General features: G+C 35.4%; 1 protein-coding gene across 4 annotated transcripts in view; it reads left to right on the top strand.

Annotated features, from left to right (window-relative positions):
• The window catches only part of LOC150096152 (uncharacterized), a 520,274-nt gene that overhangs the window by 431,241 nt on the left and 67,462 nt on the right, over nt 1-21,571 (top strand). For all 4 annotated transcript variants that reach the window (XR_016549966.1, XM_090409454.1, XM_090409453.1 and 1 more), the window contains exons 19-20: nt 1,512-1,610; nt 20,702-20,858. Coding sequence is in view for 3 of the 4 variants with exons in the window: in XM_090409454.1 (XP_090265580.1) it covers nt 1,512-1,610; nt 20,702-20,858 (256 nt within the window). In the remaining variant the exon portion in view is untranslated. The remainder of the gene's footprint in view (nt 1-1,511; nt 1,611-20,701; nt 20,859-21,571) is intronic.

The following is a 21,571-nucleotide window of genomic DNA, read 5'->3' as shown; positions in this document are numbered from 1 at the left end:
CTGGCTGATTATGAAGCTAAAATTATAGAATTCCATAGATTTGTCATATCAGTGAGAAGGAAATTTAACTTTGAGCTTAGTCAAATTGCAAACATGGATGAAGTGCCTCTAACTTTTGATGTTCCTTCAAATCGGACAGTAGATTCAAAAGGCACCAAATCAATAGTGATCAAAACAACAGGTCACGAAAAAACTCACTACACTGTAGTTTTAGGTTGTTGTGCAGATGGAACAAAACTATCCCCCCATGTTAATCTTCAAGAGAAAAACGTTACCAAGAGATGAAATTCCTCGTGGCATTATTATCCACGTTCAAGATAAAGGCTGGATGGATGAAACAGGAATGAAATTATGGATACAAAAGATATGGGCAAAATGTCCAGGTGCGTTGTTTAAAAAAGCCTGCGATGTTAGTGTGGAATCAATTCAGAGCGCATAAAACAGAATCAACCAAGAAGCTTCTAAAAGAAATGAATACAGAATTAGTTGTCATTCCTGGAGGCCTTACAAGTCCATTACAACCCTTGGATGGATCTATTAATAAACCATTCAAAAATTTTATGCGGGAAGAGTGGAACAAATGGATGGCAAAGCCAAATGCAACAGGACGTATAAAATGGCCAACAATTTCAGAAGTATGTACCTGGGTGAAAAATTCATGGGAAGCTATGAAAGAAGAGACAATTATAAAGTCATTTAAGAAATGCGATGGATGGTACCGAAAATGACGCAGTTTTTGAAGAGAGTGACAACAATAGTTCAGACAAAAGTAATATGAACGGTGACATTAACAAGACAAGTGATAGTACCGAGAGTGAAGATGAACTGAATATTGCTAATTTGTAAGATTGTAAGAATAAATAAAAATTAAGTAAGAATTTGTAAATATCTTTATATAATAAAATATTTTTTTCTAAAAATCGTCTCATAAATTTGGGGTGCGTCTTATGGTCCAAAAAATACAGTAAATGATATTTGATAATTGCTTTCTAGCATAAAGCTAAATTGAATGTGTAGCATAATCTTTTTCCTCATCTGTGGCAACAGACAACTATATCCTTTGTCCTGTTGTCTCTACTCTTATATTCTCTGATATTATTATTAATGCCAATAATTTTCCCTCAGTTTACATATACTATTGAAATTCTCCCTTTGTTCCTTAGAGTAGAAACCTTTCCTAAATAAGCGTAATATCCTCCTTAAATTTTTATTTCTTGTCTTTTTTTAATATTGTTATCAAAGTGAAAATATATTATAATTCCAGTAATATAGTAATTCACTGAATACTCGATTTACATATATTGTCATATATTTGTGTTTATGCATAAAACATGGCATAAATGTGTAATATGAGTTGTTAACATACGTTTTCCCCTACTTATAATGTTATAAGTTGGGGCAAACATAATATTTGCTCCTACTCTCATTTATTTTAATATTTGATTTAACATAATTTGATTACTTATACTGTTTATGATTTCTGTTGTCTTTTTTTTTTTTTATCTTTTCAGCATAATTTTAATAATAAGAAGTATTACACATTTGAACCAATAACACTTGTCCCATTTGAGTCTCATTTGATCAAACTGGAGCTTTTGAACATAAAGCAGGTATGATTAAAGTTGGTTATTTTTCAAATTCAACTTCTTTGATTACTTAATTAATGATTAATGATATTTAGAATGATGGATTTATATAAGAGTAAAGTTCACAAGTACCTTTATATTATTATTATTATTATATTATGGCATCTCCATGGAGTCTGGAGACTCATCGTGGGAGATTCAAATTAACCATTATACACACAAATCCTATCCATTCACCATCAGGGAACTCGCAACCAATTCTGGCAACCCATTCCACTCTATTCCATTTTACACAACTTCCATGGATGGCCCCTAGTTTTCTGGCTATTTGTCATATATTGAAAAATTTCATTTGCATCAATTTTATAAAACCCCTTTAACCATCTAACCAGCCATTATGGATAAAATACGCATCCTCATACACTTTGTATCCATCATATATTTCAATGTAATATCAATAGTATTACAATTTTAATATGCACTTCACATCCATGATAACCTTGACATCTATAGATGTCTTGGCCGGTTGCGTGGTTAATATCTTAAAAGTTTCTATCATATCACCTCTTTTTCAACCTATGAACTAAACTGTGTAACCCACAAACCTTCAACCTATCCTCATAGGGAGTATTCCATGAACCTGTTACCATCTTCGTCACGTCTCTGAATCCTCTCTACCACCTCTTGGTCCCCAAGAAACTCAGATGCATATCTATGCAGTCAAGATGTGGCTGAATCATAGCCTTATAAAGAAGGATAATAACTTCCTTATCTTTACTTGTCAGCATGCTTTTCAACATCCAAGTAATTCTTTGAGCTATTTTACCAACTTTTGCACTATTGCCTCTGAACTTCAACTCTTTGCCCACCATTATTCCAAATTCCCTAGCCTCATCAATTTCCTGCAAACCAATGCCATCAACATGATACACCATATACAACCTTTTCAACACAAAGTGCATAATCTTACCTTTTGTAACATTAAATTGACAATCATTATCCTTTGTCCACAATGTCAATTTATTTAAATCATCCTGCAGGATATCTACATCGCCTTTATCAACTATTGCTCTTCCCAGTTTTGGATCATCAGCAAACAACTGAATGTTCCTTCTGAAATCTTTCCCTATGTCATTGACAGAGCCGGCGCTAGGGTCTTTGCCCCCCGCATGCAATGTCTATCTAAGCGCCCCTGTAACGATCCAGGCATGAGTGGTTCTTTTATGATAATAAAAATTTAAATTATTTGAAATTTCTTAAATAAATTTTGACAGAATAGCCACATGTTGGTTCGTTACATGTAATGAACCGGGGGTGTTGACTAGGCAGAAAAATCATTAAAAACCTGAATATTCAAAAAATTCTCAAAAGTTAAAGCAAATTTTGATAAAGCCACTTCACTTTAATTGTTGAATATAATGATACAGGGATTATAGCCTTCTCACCGACCCGAATCGCTAACAAAATTAAAATGAATCTTAATTAAAATTAAAATTTATTTGAACTAAAGTTTAAAAAATTCTTGCATTTTACTAAATTCTTAGTAAGTTGTAAAAATTTTTTAATAATTTTTATAAGTGGAACTATTATTATTATTATTATTATTATTCGTGCCTCCAAGGAGTCCGAAGGCTCATCGCGGGAGGCCACCTACAACTGTCTCAATCACTACACCGAACCTCTACTATGAATCATCTACATCAACGCCATCTACCGTCCACCACTACCACAAGTAGTATTTTTTGTCTGTAAATTGCGTGTGTTCTGAAGGTCCAATTTGTCTGTATGCAGGATGAAAAACCCGAGTTTCTGGGAGAAAAACCCTGCTACCTCCGTTTGAGATCGGCTAACTCACCTTCGATTGAAATCGTCCAGATAAAGATTCCTCCTGTCGCGATGAAAATCGAACTTAGGCATATTCCAATCGAAGGGCGCAATGTACCGTTGTTCTTCCAATTGCGTTACAGAGGCACTATCTTTTAAGAAAATAAAAGAAACTCAAGATAGATGAGAAAATAAGAAAAGAATTCAGGAATAATAATTAGAACATTTTATTAATATTAATATAAGTATTCAAAAAATAAAATCTTTACAGACTAACAGAAAATAAATTAAATTACATAAATATACTTGAAATTTTTTTATTAAAATTTTAGGGTTTTTGATTTCATATTCACCAAATTAGAAATAATGGTGTTAACGTCTAATTCTGCACATACATCATTTTCAATAGCTATTAACGCCAAACTAACAAGCCTTTTTTGTGACATGCTTGTTCTTAAGTAGGTTTTAATAAATTTCAACTTGGAAAAGGAAAGTTCACCGCTCACTACACTAACAGGTAAGGTTAATGGTATTCTTAAAGCAATTGAAAAGTTAGGGAAAGATAAATTAGTGGACACAATAAAATTAAGAATATCGAAAGGGTTTTGAATATTTAAATTATCCTTTCGAAAAATATCCTGGAAAGCACATAACTCGTCATATAGTTCTATTGCATTTACATCTTTATTGTCGCCGTCCATCGAGAGAATCTCTAAATCATCACAATTTTTTCGTAAATCTTCATTATTAATTTGTAGTAATCTATACAATAAATTGAAATTATCATAATATGTTTTTAGTTGTTCAAAACGTTCTATTAATGAACACATTGCAACATCTAGAAGTGTATTAAACACATTCACTCTAAATTTATCTTCTGGCGATTGTGGCGTTTCATGATGCTCGTAGTCAAATTGTTGTGTCTTCTTTCGTCGTCGAACTTCCGTACCAGTTTTAAATTCTTGTTCTCCATCCACCTCTTCACTCAGTTCTTTTGCCGTTTTTAGAACTTCTTTAAAATTTGTATCTGATCGATACTCTTGTAAGAATATTTTTAAGTTTTTGATAGATTCTAAAGCAAGTGTAATGTTCGTATTTTTGTCTTAAAGCATTTTACTCACAGGCTTTATTCTGTTAAGTAAATCATGCCAAATTATAAGAGAACAAATAAATTTGTAGTCCTTCATTTTAGCACATAATGTTTGTGCTTCATGCTGAATTTCTTTATTAAAATTTTCATTATTTAAAATTTCAAAAAGTGCATCGTTAATTTCTCCTAACTGATATCGTAGAGGGTGGATTGCATTAATTTTACTTTCCCATCGGGTTTCTGATGGCTCATTCAATGTTAAATTTTTTATGAACTTTAAAAGGATTGCTCAACATTTGTAAGAGAATGAAAAGAAATTTTATATTTCTTGAATAATTGCAAAGAAACTAATTGTATCTGCATTCACTTTGGCTGCATCATTAATGATTAAATTTAGATTATGAGCAGCACATGGCATGTAAAAAGCTCGAGGATTTTTGTTCAAAAGCAAATTTTGGAGCCCATATTTTTTCCCTTTCATATTTGCCCCATTGTCATACCCTTGACCTCGCATGTCTTCAATGGGAATATTCCATTTTTCCAGTTGTTCCACTATTGTTGCACATAAACCACGTCCTGTGGAATCTGATATATCTGCAAAACCTAAAATGTTTTCCCTGATCTTGACAATTCCATTATCACAGGAAACAAAGCGAATAATAATGGTCATATGTTCTGTTTTACTTGCATCAGGTGTGCAGTCTAAAATTATGGAATAATATTTAGATTTTCGAATTGATAATAAAATTGGATCCCTGATTGCATTACTTAAAGTTTCTAATATTTCATTTTGCCTGTCTTTACTCAAATAGTGTACTCTATTGTTTCCTTGTAGGGCCCTTTCAACATGATTTTCCATAACAGGATCAAACTTCGCAAACAGTTTGTCTAATTTTAAAAAATTGCCATTATTCCTTTCATATAATTTATCAGATGATCTGCAAAAAGCTAAATTTTGGAATTTTATAATTTCAATCAAGCGTTCTAAAACACTCCTCCAATGTTTCTTTTCCATTTCATACATGCTTTGAGTCTTGCAATCAATAGTAGTTTTGTTTTTTAAATTTTGATCGAGTTCCTTCCATTTTAAGAAATTTTTCATGTGAGCTAAACTAGTCTCATGTCTATGCAAAGTTGTACTTACATTTCTCCAATCGTTATAACCTTCTACAAGACTACTTGATTCAGTAGGTGTGAAAAGTTTGCAACAAAAGCAAAAAACAGAATTTAAAGTTTCGGAATAAATGAGCCATGTTCTTGGCATGAGCTCCCTGTTTTCCATTTTTCTATTATAATACGTGTTACCAAATTTATTGGATATATTATATTTTTCTTTTGAACAGGCCCCATTTCAATTAAAACAACTCGTAATTTTTCATCAATATTTACCCATTCACCTGGATCTTCTAAATTTACAGAGACTAACAATGTGTTAGTTTCGTGGTCAACTACAACTAAATCTTCTCCTTACTGTTTTTCACTTAAATCCTGCGTCTTGTTCTCTTGTTCAACAGTTGTAATAGTACTTTCATTCAAACTGGATGATGTACACGTTTCTTCAACTCTGATTTCTGATGTATCGAGTTGGTTACAATCTGCATCAGAATATTTTAATATTTTAACAGATTTATTAAGAACCCCAGTTTGTTTCTTAATATCTGCTTCTTTCGCAGCATGACTTTTACGATTTTGTGCACCAGATAACTTTTATTTTAATTTTTGATTCCATTTCTATTTTATACCCACAAGAAATTATTACACAACACGACACAGAGACGAAACATTAGTCTGCACTGCGCTACTGTCAGTAGCCTATTGAGATGCGTACTGTTATAAATCTACTGTTGCTATCCTGTCATTTCTGCGACATTGTAAAATTTTATTATTATTTTAACTTTGTATACTTCTAATTTCTATTAATTACTTGTGATGTCTTTTTTCTTTACTTTATACTTTATTCTCCATTATTCTAATGTAGCTGTGCACGCTTTCTCTCTCTCTCAGAATCTCTCTTGTTTATATTATTATGTGCTATATTTACAAGAAAGTCAAATAACATTTGTTTACATTACTATGAAATGTACATGAATTTAAACATTAGGGAGATTGCTTTCTCTATCCTTCTATAAAAACTCTTTAGTAAAATTTAGAACCTTTTTTCTTCAACATTAAAATACTTTCTTTAACACAAAACATTATCTACTCTCAGTTTACAAATTTTACTTATTAAACTCCACGCTTACTCGCAAAGAGATTACCTAAATCTCTCTGTTAAGTTATCTTTACAAATTTGATATCAACTTCTAACATGCCAATTGATTCTCTTAAGGACACTTCTTAACCTTATTAAACATTAAACATATATCTTAAAAGTCTTTCTAATACAACTATAAGAGGAATTATATAAAAGTTTTGAACTTACAAAGGCTCTGTATCTCACAATTAGTCAAAAGTCTTTCACTAAAAGTTCTATGGCAATTCTTTCATCTCAGATCTTCACCTGGAATTTTGGCTTCGGCTATATCAATTGGGAATGTAGCGGGACTCGTACAGTTCCGGAAAAATGTTATTTTCCCACGGCAAAAAGAAAAACTTACGAGCGAAGATACTTCAAGAAATTTGCCTCGCCTTTTCTTCTCTACTTGGGCTCGCCGAAAATGCCTGGACAACTGCCGTCTCAAGTAGCTTGAATTGCCGCCTCTAGGAAACTGAAAATGCCGCCTCCAAGAAAAATGAAACTGTTGTCAACTGTCAATCAGGATCCCTCTGGACTGGAAACTTTTCTCTTCTACGGCGTTTGGGACTTCTCCTTTTGGCAATTTGAAAGCCCTGTCTGTGGCCTAGAAGTCATTTCTCTCTAGCGACATCTCGAACCGAGAAGCTCCTTTCTGGAAGCGGAAAACTCCTCTCTCAACCAATGTCTGGATCTGGGATGCTCTCTGACGATGTCTGGAACCGAGCAGCTCTGTCTCTCTTCGGCAACATCTGGGACCGGGCAGCTTTAGCAATGTCTTGAACCGAGCTGCCTCCTCTTTGACAGCGTCTGGAACCAGGCCCCCTCTACTTCTTTCTGCAGCAATCTCTGGATCCGTGCAGCCCCTTCTGTTTGCTTCAGTCCCTTTTTATTATACCTCCTCTGAGACCTTGCATGAAGTTTGGCAACCCCAAAGAATCAGTATGATTCTTTCATCTTAAGTTTCAAGTTCAGCACGCCTTTTGTTCTCCTCCGCTCTCTTTTAATTGTAAGTTGCCACCCATCGGAAAGTTGTTTGAACCTTTCTGACTGACTTAGCAGATGTTTACACTTAGAGCCTGCAAGCCTTTCTCATACAAACAAATTTTAATAACAATCTTTCTAATGCCGCCATGTAGATCTATTACATGCAGCTTCGGCGATATAAACATTGCCTTTGTTTTTAACACTCTAACATATTGTTATTAAAGCAGTATATACAGTTAACTTCCAGAGTGTTCTTTACAATAACATCTAAAACAAACTATACAGAGACAAACAAAGTTTATTTTTACAATATTCACATGGGACTTAACCTAAGTAAACAATTCGAATGTAATGTGCTTTGGAATATTTAAGCTACAATCGAGATTTTACAGTACCATATGACTGGTTACGTAGCAACAAATGTTTTGTACGAAAATTCGTTTCTGCACATAAAAACCATTTACCATTTCACTTTAGATTCTGGAGGCAAGTATTTATCCTGCTCTCGCTGCAAAATTGTAAACAGCCAGCAATATACAATTTTTTAAAAATTTTTATTCGGTGTATCCAGCCTTATTTATTTTAATATTGATCATTCTAAGAATTTTTTGTTTTTATGATAAAAATTTTGTTTCTTAAAAATGAACTTATGAACTGTGCCCCGGAGCCCTCTTCGTAGTGATGCCCGCTTCCACCGGCCCTGGTCATTGATATACAAATTAAAGAGTAGTGGTCCTAGTACTGAACCTGAGGTAGTCCGCTAGTCACCACCATTCTCCTAGATTCCACTCACCATATACTACTCTCTGGTGTTTGTCTGTCAACCCCCCCCCCCCATCCATGCTACTAGTCTCATATCCATTCCCATTTGCTCTAGTTTTTGTAAAGTTTTCCATGTGGTATTCTGTCAAATGACTTGGCAAAGTTGGGCAGTATCGTAGTGTAGCTATTACATTTATCCAATTATGCTGTCGTTTTATTATAAAATATGAATAATTTACTAAGACAGGACCCACCTTTTACAAAGTCGTGCTGCCCACTATACAGTATCGAATCCCTATCCATCCATTATTGTATTTACTGTTCACCAACTTTTCCGATACTTTAACAACCCCTATAGGGGTCGAAACCGGTCTGGGTAGTGGCCCTTCCCTTAATGCATAGCATTATACATGTCTGCAAGGAGATGTGCTTTGTATTATGGGAGATACTAAGACAAGGAGTGATGAGAGCTTGGTCCACCTTTACCACGAGTTGCCTCGGTTCTGAAGATACTTCAGGCGCAAACTTTGTTTGCTTACATTTGGATAAAGGATTAAACTAAATTTATTATCGTCTAACTAAGTGGAAATAAACTTCCAACAAAAATCCCTCTGTACCCATAGTTACCCTTGTGTAATATCATTACCAACCCATTCAAATTGGACACCTGTGAAATCCCATTTGTCATTGCAAAATCATTACTGTACACATGCTCATTTATCACGGAGGAGGGATGGCCAGGCACATGCTTGATTTCATCCTTAATAATATCTCTAGTTTCCCTGCTTTTGCACTACCATACTCTCATTAAAAACCAAACATCTAACTCCAAAACCATTTAAATATTCTGTCAGACATATATAAGCCTTTCGTACATCAAATTCACTCCATACATCAATAAACTGCACACCATTCCTCCTGCACAATCTTCTCATTGACTTATTGGCATTCATGGTCCTTCTCAGTTCTGTGCTATCATACCCGAGGCAGCAGACTCACAATCTTTACTTTCTTACTCTTCATTTTTTGCTGCCACTAACAACTCTTTCATATTGTCTCTTATTGCTTATTTCTCACCTTTCAAACCATTTATGCCAGCCAGAACAATTAACTCATTCACTTCTTTCTTCCGTATACTTTCAGCGTACTAACATCTTTTACCTTCACATCTGGAAAACATGCTTTCGTCACTTTTCATTAAGTATACCTCTTATCATCGAATCCCCATACAATACTATCTTTTTTCTCCCAGTTTCTTGCACTTTTATGCTTTTGTGAAAGTTCACTTTCACCCTTTCCATCATTCTTTTATTCTCTGTCATTCTGTACCATTTAAGTTGCTCGAGCTTACACTTTGTCCTGTGAAAGAGTCTGTGTAAGCGTGCAATTTCTTTCTGTGCTGGTTATCTCATCATCCATGTTATTACTTTTGATGACTTCCTTCAAACTCTCATTTGTATTTTGTACACTATCATTCACTGCTTCCATTACATTTTCCCCAACACTATGACAATCCTGCCTTATATCCTTATTGTCACTTCATTCTTTTGTGACTTGCATTTTTTATACACACTTATAAAATATTTCCAACAAATATTTTCTCCATTCTTGCTCTCATACCACAATCCATTCACTCTTGGCAATGAATACATTAAAATGCTACTTTGCACTAAATCCTGCACATTGATATCAGTTCAACATCAATGTCTTGGTTGCCATTTTTTCTCGTATGCATCAGTGAAAAATTAAAAAACGATTTTGAAAGTATATCACTTAATAATACTTGACTAAACTATACAGTCAAAATAAACAAAATACTACCAAATATATATAACAATATTGCTAATATTAACTAAAAAATAATGACTTAGCTGAGCAACATGTGTATGCCAATCACTACTAAGAATGACGCTAGTGCTGTTCTAAACTTAATAATAATCTATTTAATATATTTTTGAGATATTTAATAAAAGAGATATAATAATATAATAAGAAAGAGATATAATAATAAAGATATTTAATAATATTTTTGCTGAGACTTCTCATTTTCAGCTATTTTGAGTAAAGTTCACATGTACCCTTTAAATTCTCCCATTTCTCTTTGTACATACTATTTTTATTGCTGAACATTAGATATCAATGTAATGAAATAGTAGAATGGGATGTAGCTGAAATGTATTTAAAGAATACTTGTAATGAAATTTTTAATCTACATTGTGCCTAGCATATTGATGATCTTTTAAAGCCACAATGTAAACAAAAGTTCAACATTCATCTTATTTTACAATTATTTTCTTAACATCTTTACAGAAAAAAAAATTATTATCATCATTGTTATATCCTCAGACCTCCATGGAGTCAAAGACTCATCATGGGAGATCCCCCTTGTCATACACTCAACTCATCATACTGTGTTTTAAATGCATTCACCACTCTCTTTGCAAAACACCTTCTTCTCACTCCTTTGCTCACACCCTCCGTATATACAGCTTCTGGTGATGACCTATTGTTCCCCCCCCCCTCCCATCATACTATGAAAAACAACCTCTTCAACATTAATCTAATCAGAACTCCTTACCAACTTATACATCTCTATCATATTACTCCTCCTCCTCCTATCCACTCTTCTTCTTCTTATTCTTCTGCAGCTTGTCTCACTTAAGTGGAGTTGCTGTGTTTAGTGAGTCTTCTCCATATCCTCCTGTCTAGGGCTGTAACTACATCCAAGTTCTTCATCCTCAAGTCCTCCTCCACCAGCTCCCTCTATCTCTTCTCTGCCTGTGCTCCCCCCCCCCTCACATCCATGTACATGACCTTTCTTTCCATATTCGTCCTCCTCCCTCATCACATGACCAAACCATCTCAACCCTGCCTCCTGCATCTTCACTCCTAAGTTCATAATTTTCACCGACACATAGTCATTTCTCAGACGATCCTTTCTGGTCACACCGCACATCCACCTAAGCATTCTCATCTCCGCCACCTCCATCCTGCTGATGTTATTTTTCCTCAGGGCTACAGTTTCCATAGCATATGTCATAGCTGGTTTCACTACTATCCTAAAGATTTTGCCTTTTAGATTGATTAGCACTTGCTTATCGCATAGCACTCTAGCAATCTCTCTCCAGTTCCTCCATGCTGCTTGTATCCTGCATCCCACATCCTTCTCAGCATCTCCATCCTCTTCCACTGTTGAACCTAAGTATCTAAAGTCCCTAACCTTCCTGATGACATTTCCTTTCATCTCCAGATCTGTCTCCTGGCCGCTGTCCACTTTGCAACACATATACTCTGTCTTACTTCTGCTCAGTCTCATACCTCTCTCTCTTCCAGTACTTTCCTCTATCTTTCCAGTTTAGCTGCCACTTCTCTGGATTCTGCACACAGCAAGATGTCATCTGCATATAACATTGTCCAAGGCACATCTTTTCTCACCTCCGTCACCACCTCCATCACAATATTAAACAGGAACAGACTTAATGCTGACCCTTGATGCAAGCCAACTGTCACTTGAAAACTTTCTGTCCCAGGCAGGTCCGAGCTCTTGTCTTCACATTTCTGTACATCTCCTGCACCAACCTAACATATTTCTCCAATAGTTTCTTCTCCCTCAGACACCTCCAGACTTCTTGCCTTGGCATTCTATCATACACTTTCTCCAGATCAATAAATGCCAGATGTAGCTCCTATTCTCTCTCTCTCGAAACTTTTCCATCATCTGCCGTTACCCAAAGATAGCATCTATCGTTGATCGACCAGGCATGAAGCCAAATTGCTCCTTTGCAATCTCCACCTCCTTCCTCAATCTTCCATCAGGAATCCTTTCTAGGATTTCATTGTGGGATATCAACTTTATTCCTCCGTAATTCTTACAGTCTTGTGCATCCCCTTTACCCTTGTAGGTGGGGACAATACTTTCCCTCCACTCCTTGGGTATATTTTCCTCTTGGCAAACTTTTATGAACAGGTCCCACAGCAGGTTAATTCCCTCTTCCCCCAGTGCCCTCCATGGGATCCTGTCTGGGCCCATTGATTTTTCCATTCTTCATCCTCTTCATGGCATCCTACACTTCCTCTTTACTGATGTTCTGCACCATCCCCTCATAAGGCTGTCCATCTTCTCTGAGTAGTCCTTGCATTTTCCTCATTCAAAAGTCCTTCAAAGTATATTCTCCATCTGTTTCTTATATCCACATCCCTCCATAACACTCTTCTTCCAGAGTCTTTGATCTTCCTCACATATAAGATGTCCTCTGATGCCTTATTTCTACATTTTGCTAATCGATAAATTTTTCTCTGTCCTTCCTTTGTTTCTAATTGATCATAAAGATCTTGATATGCCATGACCTTTGCCTGCGCAACAACTCTCTTGGCTTCTCGCTTTCTCTCTCTCTGTACTTATCTCTGTCCTCTTCCACTCTTGACTCATCCCACTTCTGCTTTGCCTTCCTCTTAGCCGTCATTGCTTCTTGTACATTATTATTCCACCACCAACCCTTCTTCTGCTCTCTAATCTGTACACTTTCTAGTCCATCCGAAATCCTCTCTAACACCCTCTCCCTAAAATGGTTCCTCACACTTTCTTCTTTTAAGCGAAACCACTTAATTGTCTTCATACCATGGCTTCCAAAGGTTCTTAAAGTCTGCGCACAGCAGCCAGTGTTGCTGCACCACTTGATTTGTTGGGATTACCTTATCGTCACTTCCTTACGATATTTTCTTCTAGTCAAAATGTAGTCAATCTGTGAACTGTTGTTACCACCTCTAAATGTTATCAAATGTTCTTCTCTCTTGTAGAAAAACGAGTTCACAATTGCCAGATCAAATGCTACTGTGAAGTCCACAATCCTCTCTCCTTCCTGGTTCATCCACTTGATTCTGTAAATTGCTTCTTCTCAACCTTTCTTCATACTCATTCCAGAGACCAGAAATCACTTCAGTCAATTGCCTCTGAACCTTTTTCAATACCTCTTCATCCTTTTGAAAACCAAATGACCAAATCTATGCACAGTAGTCCATATATGTCCTAATCAAGGCCTTATACAATGGAACCAGAATCTCCATAATTCTACAAGTCGGTGTCCTCCACATTCACTCACCATTTTAGCAGTGTACTATCTAAATTTTAGATCCCAATCCACCATCATCAGATCTCTTATTTCCTCCACCTCTTTCAATATATCCTCACCAAGTATATACTCTACATTCCATCTTTGTTTTCCAAATTTTAAAATCTTACACTTTGCAACATTGAACCGGTAACCCCATTTCTGTGCCTGTTCATTCAATCTATTCAAGTCCTTTTGTAAAGCCACACCATCTACTCTACTTGTCATAATTGTTCCTAACTTTGCATCACCAGTAAACAACTGAATATACCTACTCAGACCTACCCCAGTATCATTAACAAACAATGGGCCATTAAACCCATTGGCCAAAAACAGATCCTTGAGACATGGCACTAGTGACTTTCTTCTTCTGCAATATTGCTCCCCCATACATCAACTAAATTGATACCTATCAGACAACCAATTTCCAATGCAATGCATTAATCTAATATCATGTGGCAATCTATCAAAAGCCTTTGTAAAATCTAAGTATATTACTGTGTATCCATCTCCATTTTCCAATGCACCTATCACCTTATTCTAATAAATAAGCATATTACTAGAACATGTGGCCTTCCTTTAGCAAATCTATGCTGTCAATCAAAGAGTATACCACTGTTGTCAATCCAATTTTGGATCGTGGTTCTTACTAACCTCTCCAAACTTTATAAACAACACCTGACACACAGATGGGTCCATAATTTGAAGCTTCAGTTCTATGACCTGCCTTACGATGCAGTGTGATCATCCTTCTTCTACTCCTTTTGAACTTGACTCAGTGTAAGGCTGATATTAAACAAGTACGTCAAGGTCGATGTCAACTTCCTGGCACATTTCCTCAAAACACACGATGATATATAATCAAGTATTGCAGCCTTATTAACATCACTTTTTCTCAATTCTCCCATATACCTCTTATTCACTCATGGTCAGTCTCTTCTACCCTTCCATTGATCTCAAATTCTGCATGATGCCACATTTGCAAGGATGAAATACCTTTATGAACTGCTCATTTAATCTCTCTCAGTTATATCCTCTGTACTAGTTATCCTTTTACCATTTTTCTTCAACCAATATCTACATGTCAAAAGAACTCCATAATTTTTTTTTTTTTTTGCTTCATTAGCTAACCTCATACTGTGCCTTTGAAACTCTTACTAGCCAAGTCATCTTCCTTTCCTGATCTATGTACTCTGCATGGAACTGATTATTACCACTCATTATATGTTGCATTGCCTTCATGTCTTGTTCCTCTGTATTGCATACTGAATCTCTACATTCATCCACTTCAAGCATACATTATTTAACTTTCTGACCCTCAGAATATATTTAGACATTGCTTCTACTAGATAATTATTGAATATCAATCACCCAAGCAGCATTGATCTCCTATCCACCCAACTCCTCGTTCTATGCTACAACTGCAAGCTAGGACAACTTGCAGTTGTTGCTGAGCTTTTCATAATCAGCAGCCTTGTAGTTCCATATATATATCCTTTCCTCACTTTTCTGGCAACCACCCAAGTAATCACGTCATGGTCACCCTCACTAACTGGAGGTTGATTGGACACCTCATTTATAATGATATCCTCTGATGAAATAGTGAAATTCAAGAACCTGGTTCCCTGTGTACTCTCTGTTACATACTGTCTGAGGTAGTTGTCTCTCAAAAACTCGAGATATTCATTTTCTTTACTTCCAGATGCTATTTCATCATCCCATTCTATGCTGCCATGATTAAAATCACCCATAATGATCAGCCTTTTCCTATTCCCATATCCTCCATATTCCTGGTAATGTGGAAGTACATATGCTTATACCCTCCACATTATAAGGTCTGTAGCAACATCCCACTAAGTATTTCATTCTATTCATATCTATCTCACACCATACCATCAAAACCACTATCACTATTTTCCCTTTGCATATCTACCTTGCACGGGTATAACCCTTTTACTATCATCAACAGCACTTCACCTCCTTTTTATACACTTCCATCCCCATCTGTCAGGATTCCAACAATTTCTTGCTGAACAAACTCCATCATTGCAACAGTTTCATTCCCCTTGTTTTTGATACCTCTGGATTTGTATACAAACATAACAGTTCACTCCTAGATCTATAACAAGTTTCACTGATACCACTTATTAGATGTGGTATCAGTGAAACTTCCTCGAGCCATTCTTCTCTCCTTCTCACCCTCTTCAAACTGAACTGTTTCCCCCTACATCCTAGGCCTTCCCATTCCTTTCTTGCCTACTCGCACTTTTCACTTCCTCTTTGACATTTCTCACACCATGTTCTAACGTCCAATCCAAGTTCTTTCAATTCCCTATCTCTCTAGCACACTTGTTCCCTCATTCTATACTCATGCTACCCACTTTTGCAATTCATAAGCACCACTTCAATCCATCCATCCATCCTTCCTTATTCATCTGCTTTTCCACACAGCTTCTTACTTGCTCAGATCCATTCTCTGCACTCATTACTCTTCCTTTCAACGGCAACCTTTCCAGATGATTCATGTCAAAACCAAATGGAGTCCATTATTCATACAATTCCATTTGTCCATCAAACTCATCCCACACATACACAAACTTCACTCCTTTCTCTTCACATATTGCTGCTAATATATCATTCATAATCCTTGCTCTCCACCTCATCTCATCACTGTCATACCTGGGCAACACACTGACTATCATTCCTATCACACTATTATATTTTATTCTTTTCAACAACCTCCTGATATCCAGTCTTACATTCTCCTTATTTCCAATCAAGCCATTTATTCCTACTACCACCACTACCAACTCTTTTGCTTGCTTACACCTCATACCAATGCCTTGATCACTCTTCTCTTTCTGCCTCTCAGGAAAACAAACCTTATGCATCTTCTCATTCACGACACCTCTAATAATCAAATCCCCATATAACGCCACTTATCAGTCTTTTGTTACCTCTTTCATTCAGGCATCATTTATTTTTCTCTTCCATAATTAGCTACGATTTTCTTCTCATCACAGATGAAGTTCCTCTCATCACAGATGAGATTTAAACTTAGGTCTTTTTCCTGGACAAGTGATAAGTGATAAAACCATTCAACCATGAGAGGTTATCAGGTCCTTACTTCCTGTTTTCTATAGACTCAATCCCTCGAGTTCCTGTACCTTTTTTTCAGGAACACATCTCTGCACTTATAACTCTGAGTCCAACTACTATCAAATGAATATTATTATTTTAATAGAACTGTTGTATCAGTTATGTAGATTATACTACAAGTGCTGATTATAAGAACTAAGCTTACACAGACCATGGGTTTTTTCCCAAGCAAAGTAGACAAACCACTTAAGAACATATTGAATTGGATTTTAACGGTATTGATGCGAACACAGATTGATAAGAAAATAACTATTTATTAACTTAAAAGCTAATATTTTGCTGGTATTATATCCAACATCTTCAGAGCACACAAACAAAAGTTTGTTATAATAGCGAGACAACCACAATCCGGTGTAACAGTGGGACTAGTATAAATAATTGCAGCGTGCAACACAAGACTAAAGTTCTAATTAGGCACCATCAAAGTTTAAAAAAAAAAAAAAAAAAACAGTAGTCCGAAGTTTTGAAAAATAGCAGTCCAAAGTTGTTTTTTTTTGGGTGGGGGGGGGGTTATTTGGTCTTAGGATGACTGTCTCCCAAATCTTTGGTAGATTTATACAGCCATACTGGTTGAGGTTTGGAGTATGTTTTAAGGCTTCTATGCAATACTTTTCTTTTTTTCAATTGATCTTGTGTGCAGGAGTATCCAAAGCATGGTCTGCCAGACCCGACTTTCCATAGCAAAAGTGCCGGAAATATGTTTTGTGTTCACTGAGGCGGATGTCCACAGTTCTTCCTGTCTGTCCGTAGTAAGCTCGATGACATGAACAGGGCACTTGAGAACATATGCAATTATTATTATAAATTACATAGTTTACTAAAGGAGGTCATGTTTGAGCAACTTGCTCACATTTTATAAAAATGCCACAGTTAAGTTAGACAAGGGGAAATTCGTACACCATGATTCAGCATAAGTTATAGGATATGGGATTGGATTATAAATTACTAGTTTGGACAAGAGTATGGCCAAGTGACAGATATCAAAATGCAGTGTATTGGGGATGTGAATCTACAAGATTTAATGTGAATAGTGGTGACACCATGGATCAGTCCTTGGTCCACACTGTTATTCAGTCTTTGCACTTATGATATTGGGAAGAATTTAACAGGTGAAATACAACTATTTGCAGATGATGCAAAGATAAACAGGGGTAATCACAAATGCAGCTGACATTCAGTATTGCAGAATGATTTGAATAAGCTGGAATTGTGGGAATATGATGTTGAAAGTTTATTTGGTTAGACTATAATAAATTTAGTTTAATCCTTTATCCAAGTGTGAGCAAACAAAGATGACCTCGCCATTGCTTCTGCCTGGTATCTCCACTTCTGGGCCTGGCTCCCACTGAAGAGACCTCAAAAAAGGTCAAAACTAGTCTGGGTAGTGGCCCTTTCCCTTAATGCATAACATTATACATATCCGCAAGGAGATGTGTTTTGCATTATGGAAGATACTGAGATAGGAGTGATGTTAGCTTGGTCCACCTTTGCTGTGAGTTGCCCGGTGTTGTATTACCTTACCCCAGTCCTGAAGATATTTTCAGGTGCAAACTTTGTTTGCTCACACTTGGATAAAGGATTAAACTAAATTTATTATAGTCTAACCAAATGAAAAATAAACTTTCCATCTTTCTCTAAATCCAGAGTAATTTAATAAAAAGGTGGCACACCTTTTGGCAACTCCTATAGGTAAAGATGACCTCACCATTGCTTCTGCCTGGTATCTCCACTTCTGGGCCTGGCTCCCACTGAAGAGACCTCAATAAAAGTCGGAACTAGTCTGGGTAGTGGCCCTTCCCTTAATGCATAACATTATACATATCCGCAAGGAGATGTGTTTTGCATTATGGGAGATACTGAGATAGGAGTGATGTTAGCTTGGTCCACCTTTGCTACGAGTTGACCGGTGTTGTACTATCTTACCCCAGTCCTGAAGATATTTTCAGGTGCAAACTTTGTTTGCTCACACTTGGATAAAGGATTAAACTAAATTTATTATAGTGGGATTATGATAATGGCTATCAGTTCATCGTTAATAAATGTAAAATTGTGTACTTTGGTGGAATGAGATATCCAGTTGAGTATTATATTGGCAGGATTATTTTAGAAGAAACTGACCAGGCTAGGGATCTTGCAATTTTAGCAGACAGGAAGTTGAAGCTCATTTGTCATATAGCAAAAATTGCAAATACACCTCAGAGGATAATTGCAGTTTCGAAACAAACACTGACATGTAAGAATAAGGAAGTCATTTGCATCTTTACGGGGTATTGATATGACCTCATCTGGACTATTATGTTCAGATCTGATCTCCTAGTTTCTGAGGCGATGCAGATACAGTGGAGAGGGTATGAAGGAGAGTGTTAAAGATGATATTGGAACTATTAAGTGTAAATTATGCGGAGAGATTGAGAATTTGTGGACTGCAGATGCTAGCAGACAGGAGAAAAGGGTAATATGAGGTATACCTACAAACTTCTAAAAGATTTCTATCATACAGGATACCAATAGATAGAATTTTTCATTTTATGGAGGGTGGAGAATGGATGAAAGGACATCCATTTAGAAGTTGATAAAGAATGCAGTTAAGAAAGAGGCAAGAGCTAGAGTTTTCTCACATATAATGATGTGTCACTGGAATAGTGTGAATGAATTCAAGAGAAGGTATGACACAGTGCAATGATATGTAGCTTCCCTCAATGAGTCTCTGACTCCCTATAAGTCTCTTGTAATAATAATAATAGTAGTAATTTTGAGACCAAACTCATTAATGCTGAAAATATCTCTTCCCTACCAATGCATTTTTAAATTTATGAATTTTAATATTTATTGAAGAAAATCATTGTGTAGACTAAGAAAAAGGTGGAAGAATGGAAATGGCATGGAATGCATATTATTATTATGCAAGAATCTCCACAGAGTGTGAAGGCTCATTGTGGGAGACCTACACTAATCATTATTCACACAATACCTATCATACCTCCTTAAACTCATTCACTGACAAAGTAGTCATGATTTTGTCACCACTCTCCCAGCAAAAAATATAGGCCTCACATCCAAGGATGCTTCCATTTCGACGACTGGTTGCGGCTCGTAGGCGTGGCAAAACAAGCTTGCGTTTAGTCACGTGACACTCTGGCACATCAGCCCGTATACGCCATCTATCAACCTCTTTTGTTAATACAGACAGCAACATTTCTTTATTCCACAGAAATTAATATTGTGATGAGTGGTTTCGCAACAGTAAAATTAGTCTTATTACTTACTGAACAGCCCTCGTATAATGAGCACTTTTCTTGTAAAACAATAGGTACCGTACTTATTCTTTACTGGCCAAAAAAATTGAAAATTAAAAAGAAAATTAAAAAATTATTTACTTCATAGCATGATGATGATTTTGGAATGAGAACAGCAAATTCAGTGTATAATACACAGTTTATTAAGCATAAATTTACTATACAAAGAAGTATATAAAAAATAAGTTTACTTATTTTTTATATATTTTATTTTATTTTATTTTATAATAATAATTTTGATAAAAATTTTGTATCGTAAATATAAAAAGTTTTATATAGCAAATATCTTAACAATAGATTCAATGAAAAATGAAAATTTTATTAAATAACTAAGCCTATTTGTATACTAGGTAAACATGTAAAAAATTACTTAATTCGACAAATTTCTAAATGCGCTGTTAACAAAAGCGCTGGTATATGGTACTGTTGCATACCTTCCCAGAAAAATCACTGTGTGTAATTATGTATATATATATATATATATATATATATATATATATAAAATACACACACACATTACTTGGAAGACATCTTACATTATTACTATGAAGTTCATACTAATGTGAACTTACATATGTAGTATTATCATAATGCAGACAGTATCAAAAATAATTACACTGTTCATTTTTTTTTTTTTTTTTTTTTTACTATTTCAGAAAAAATGGCTTAATGACTATAATTCTAAAATAATAAGAACACTTGGTTTGGAACTTCAGCGTCAGAAGCGTGTAAAAGGATTCCAGTGGGTAATGGCAAGAACAGAACAAATTCCAATTGACTATTGTAAAAATAGTGCAACAGTCTCATCCTCTGGTATTTTTAGCTTAGTGTTTGCTATTTTATCTGTTATAAGAATATTTTGCAGTTGTAATTGGTAACTGTTTATAATTAATAATTTTCACAGTTATTCATATAGACCCTCATAATGTAATATTTTGCAGAGAAACTTAAGTATTTATATTTATTTCTTAATTTTTTATCTCATGTGAATAATTACCTCATCATCATCAAAATAATTTATTTTTATGTTGAATTTATGATCAAATATCATTCATGATATTTTCAACATGATATCGTATAAAGTTATTTGGTCAATCCACAAATGAATAGTGAGTTCCAGGTATATTCCACATCAGTTTATTATGAGTGGAATAGCATGCTTCGCCTGTTCTCTGACTGGCTTCAAAAATCAAAAAAGTTACAAATTTGATAACATCTTGAAGCAAGTGATATGGTTGCTGTTTTTTCCCCGTTAAATAAAGTTTAAGCTTGATTGAGGTCACCATAAGCTATATGCTATAAAAACCTAGAGAAGGTAAAGTGCATCTGTTATTCATATTATGGGTGACAAACAAAAAATCCAAAGAAATCAGACAAATAAAATAAAAGATATAGTGAAAAAAGGAAAAAAAAAAAGCTGGAGTCTGTTCTACCTTATCATACAACCAAAAGTCTGGTCTACCATATCACACTGCCAAAATATTATTATTATTATTATTACTATGAATATCTTGGGCATCTCCATG

This window comes from Typopeltis vanoorti, chromosome 19, assembly GCF_054136105.1.
Source record: "Typopeltis vanoorti isolate ZY-2024b chromosome 19, IOZ_Tvanoo_1.0, whole genome shotgun sequence".
NCBI lineage: Eukaryota > Metazoa > Arthropoda > Arachnida > Uropygi > Thelyphonidae > Typopeltis > Typopeltis vanoorti.
This window is presented reverse-complemented; position numbering and strand designations above follow the sequence as displayed.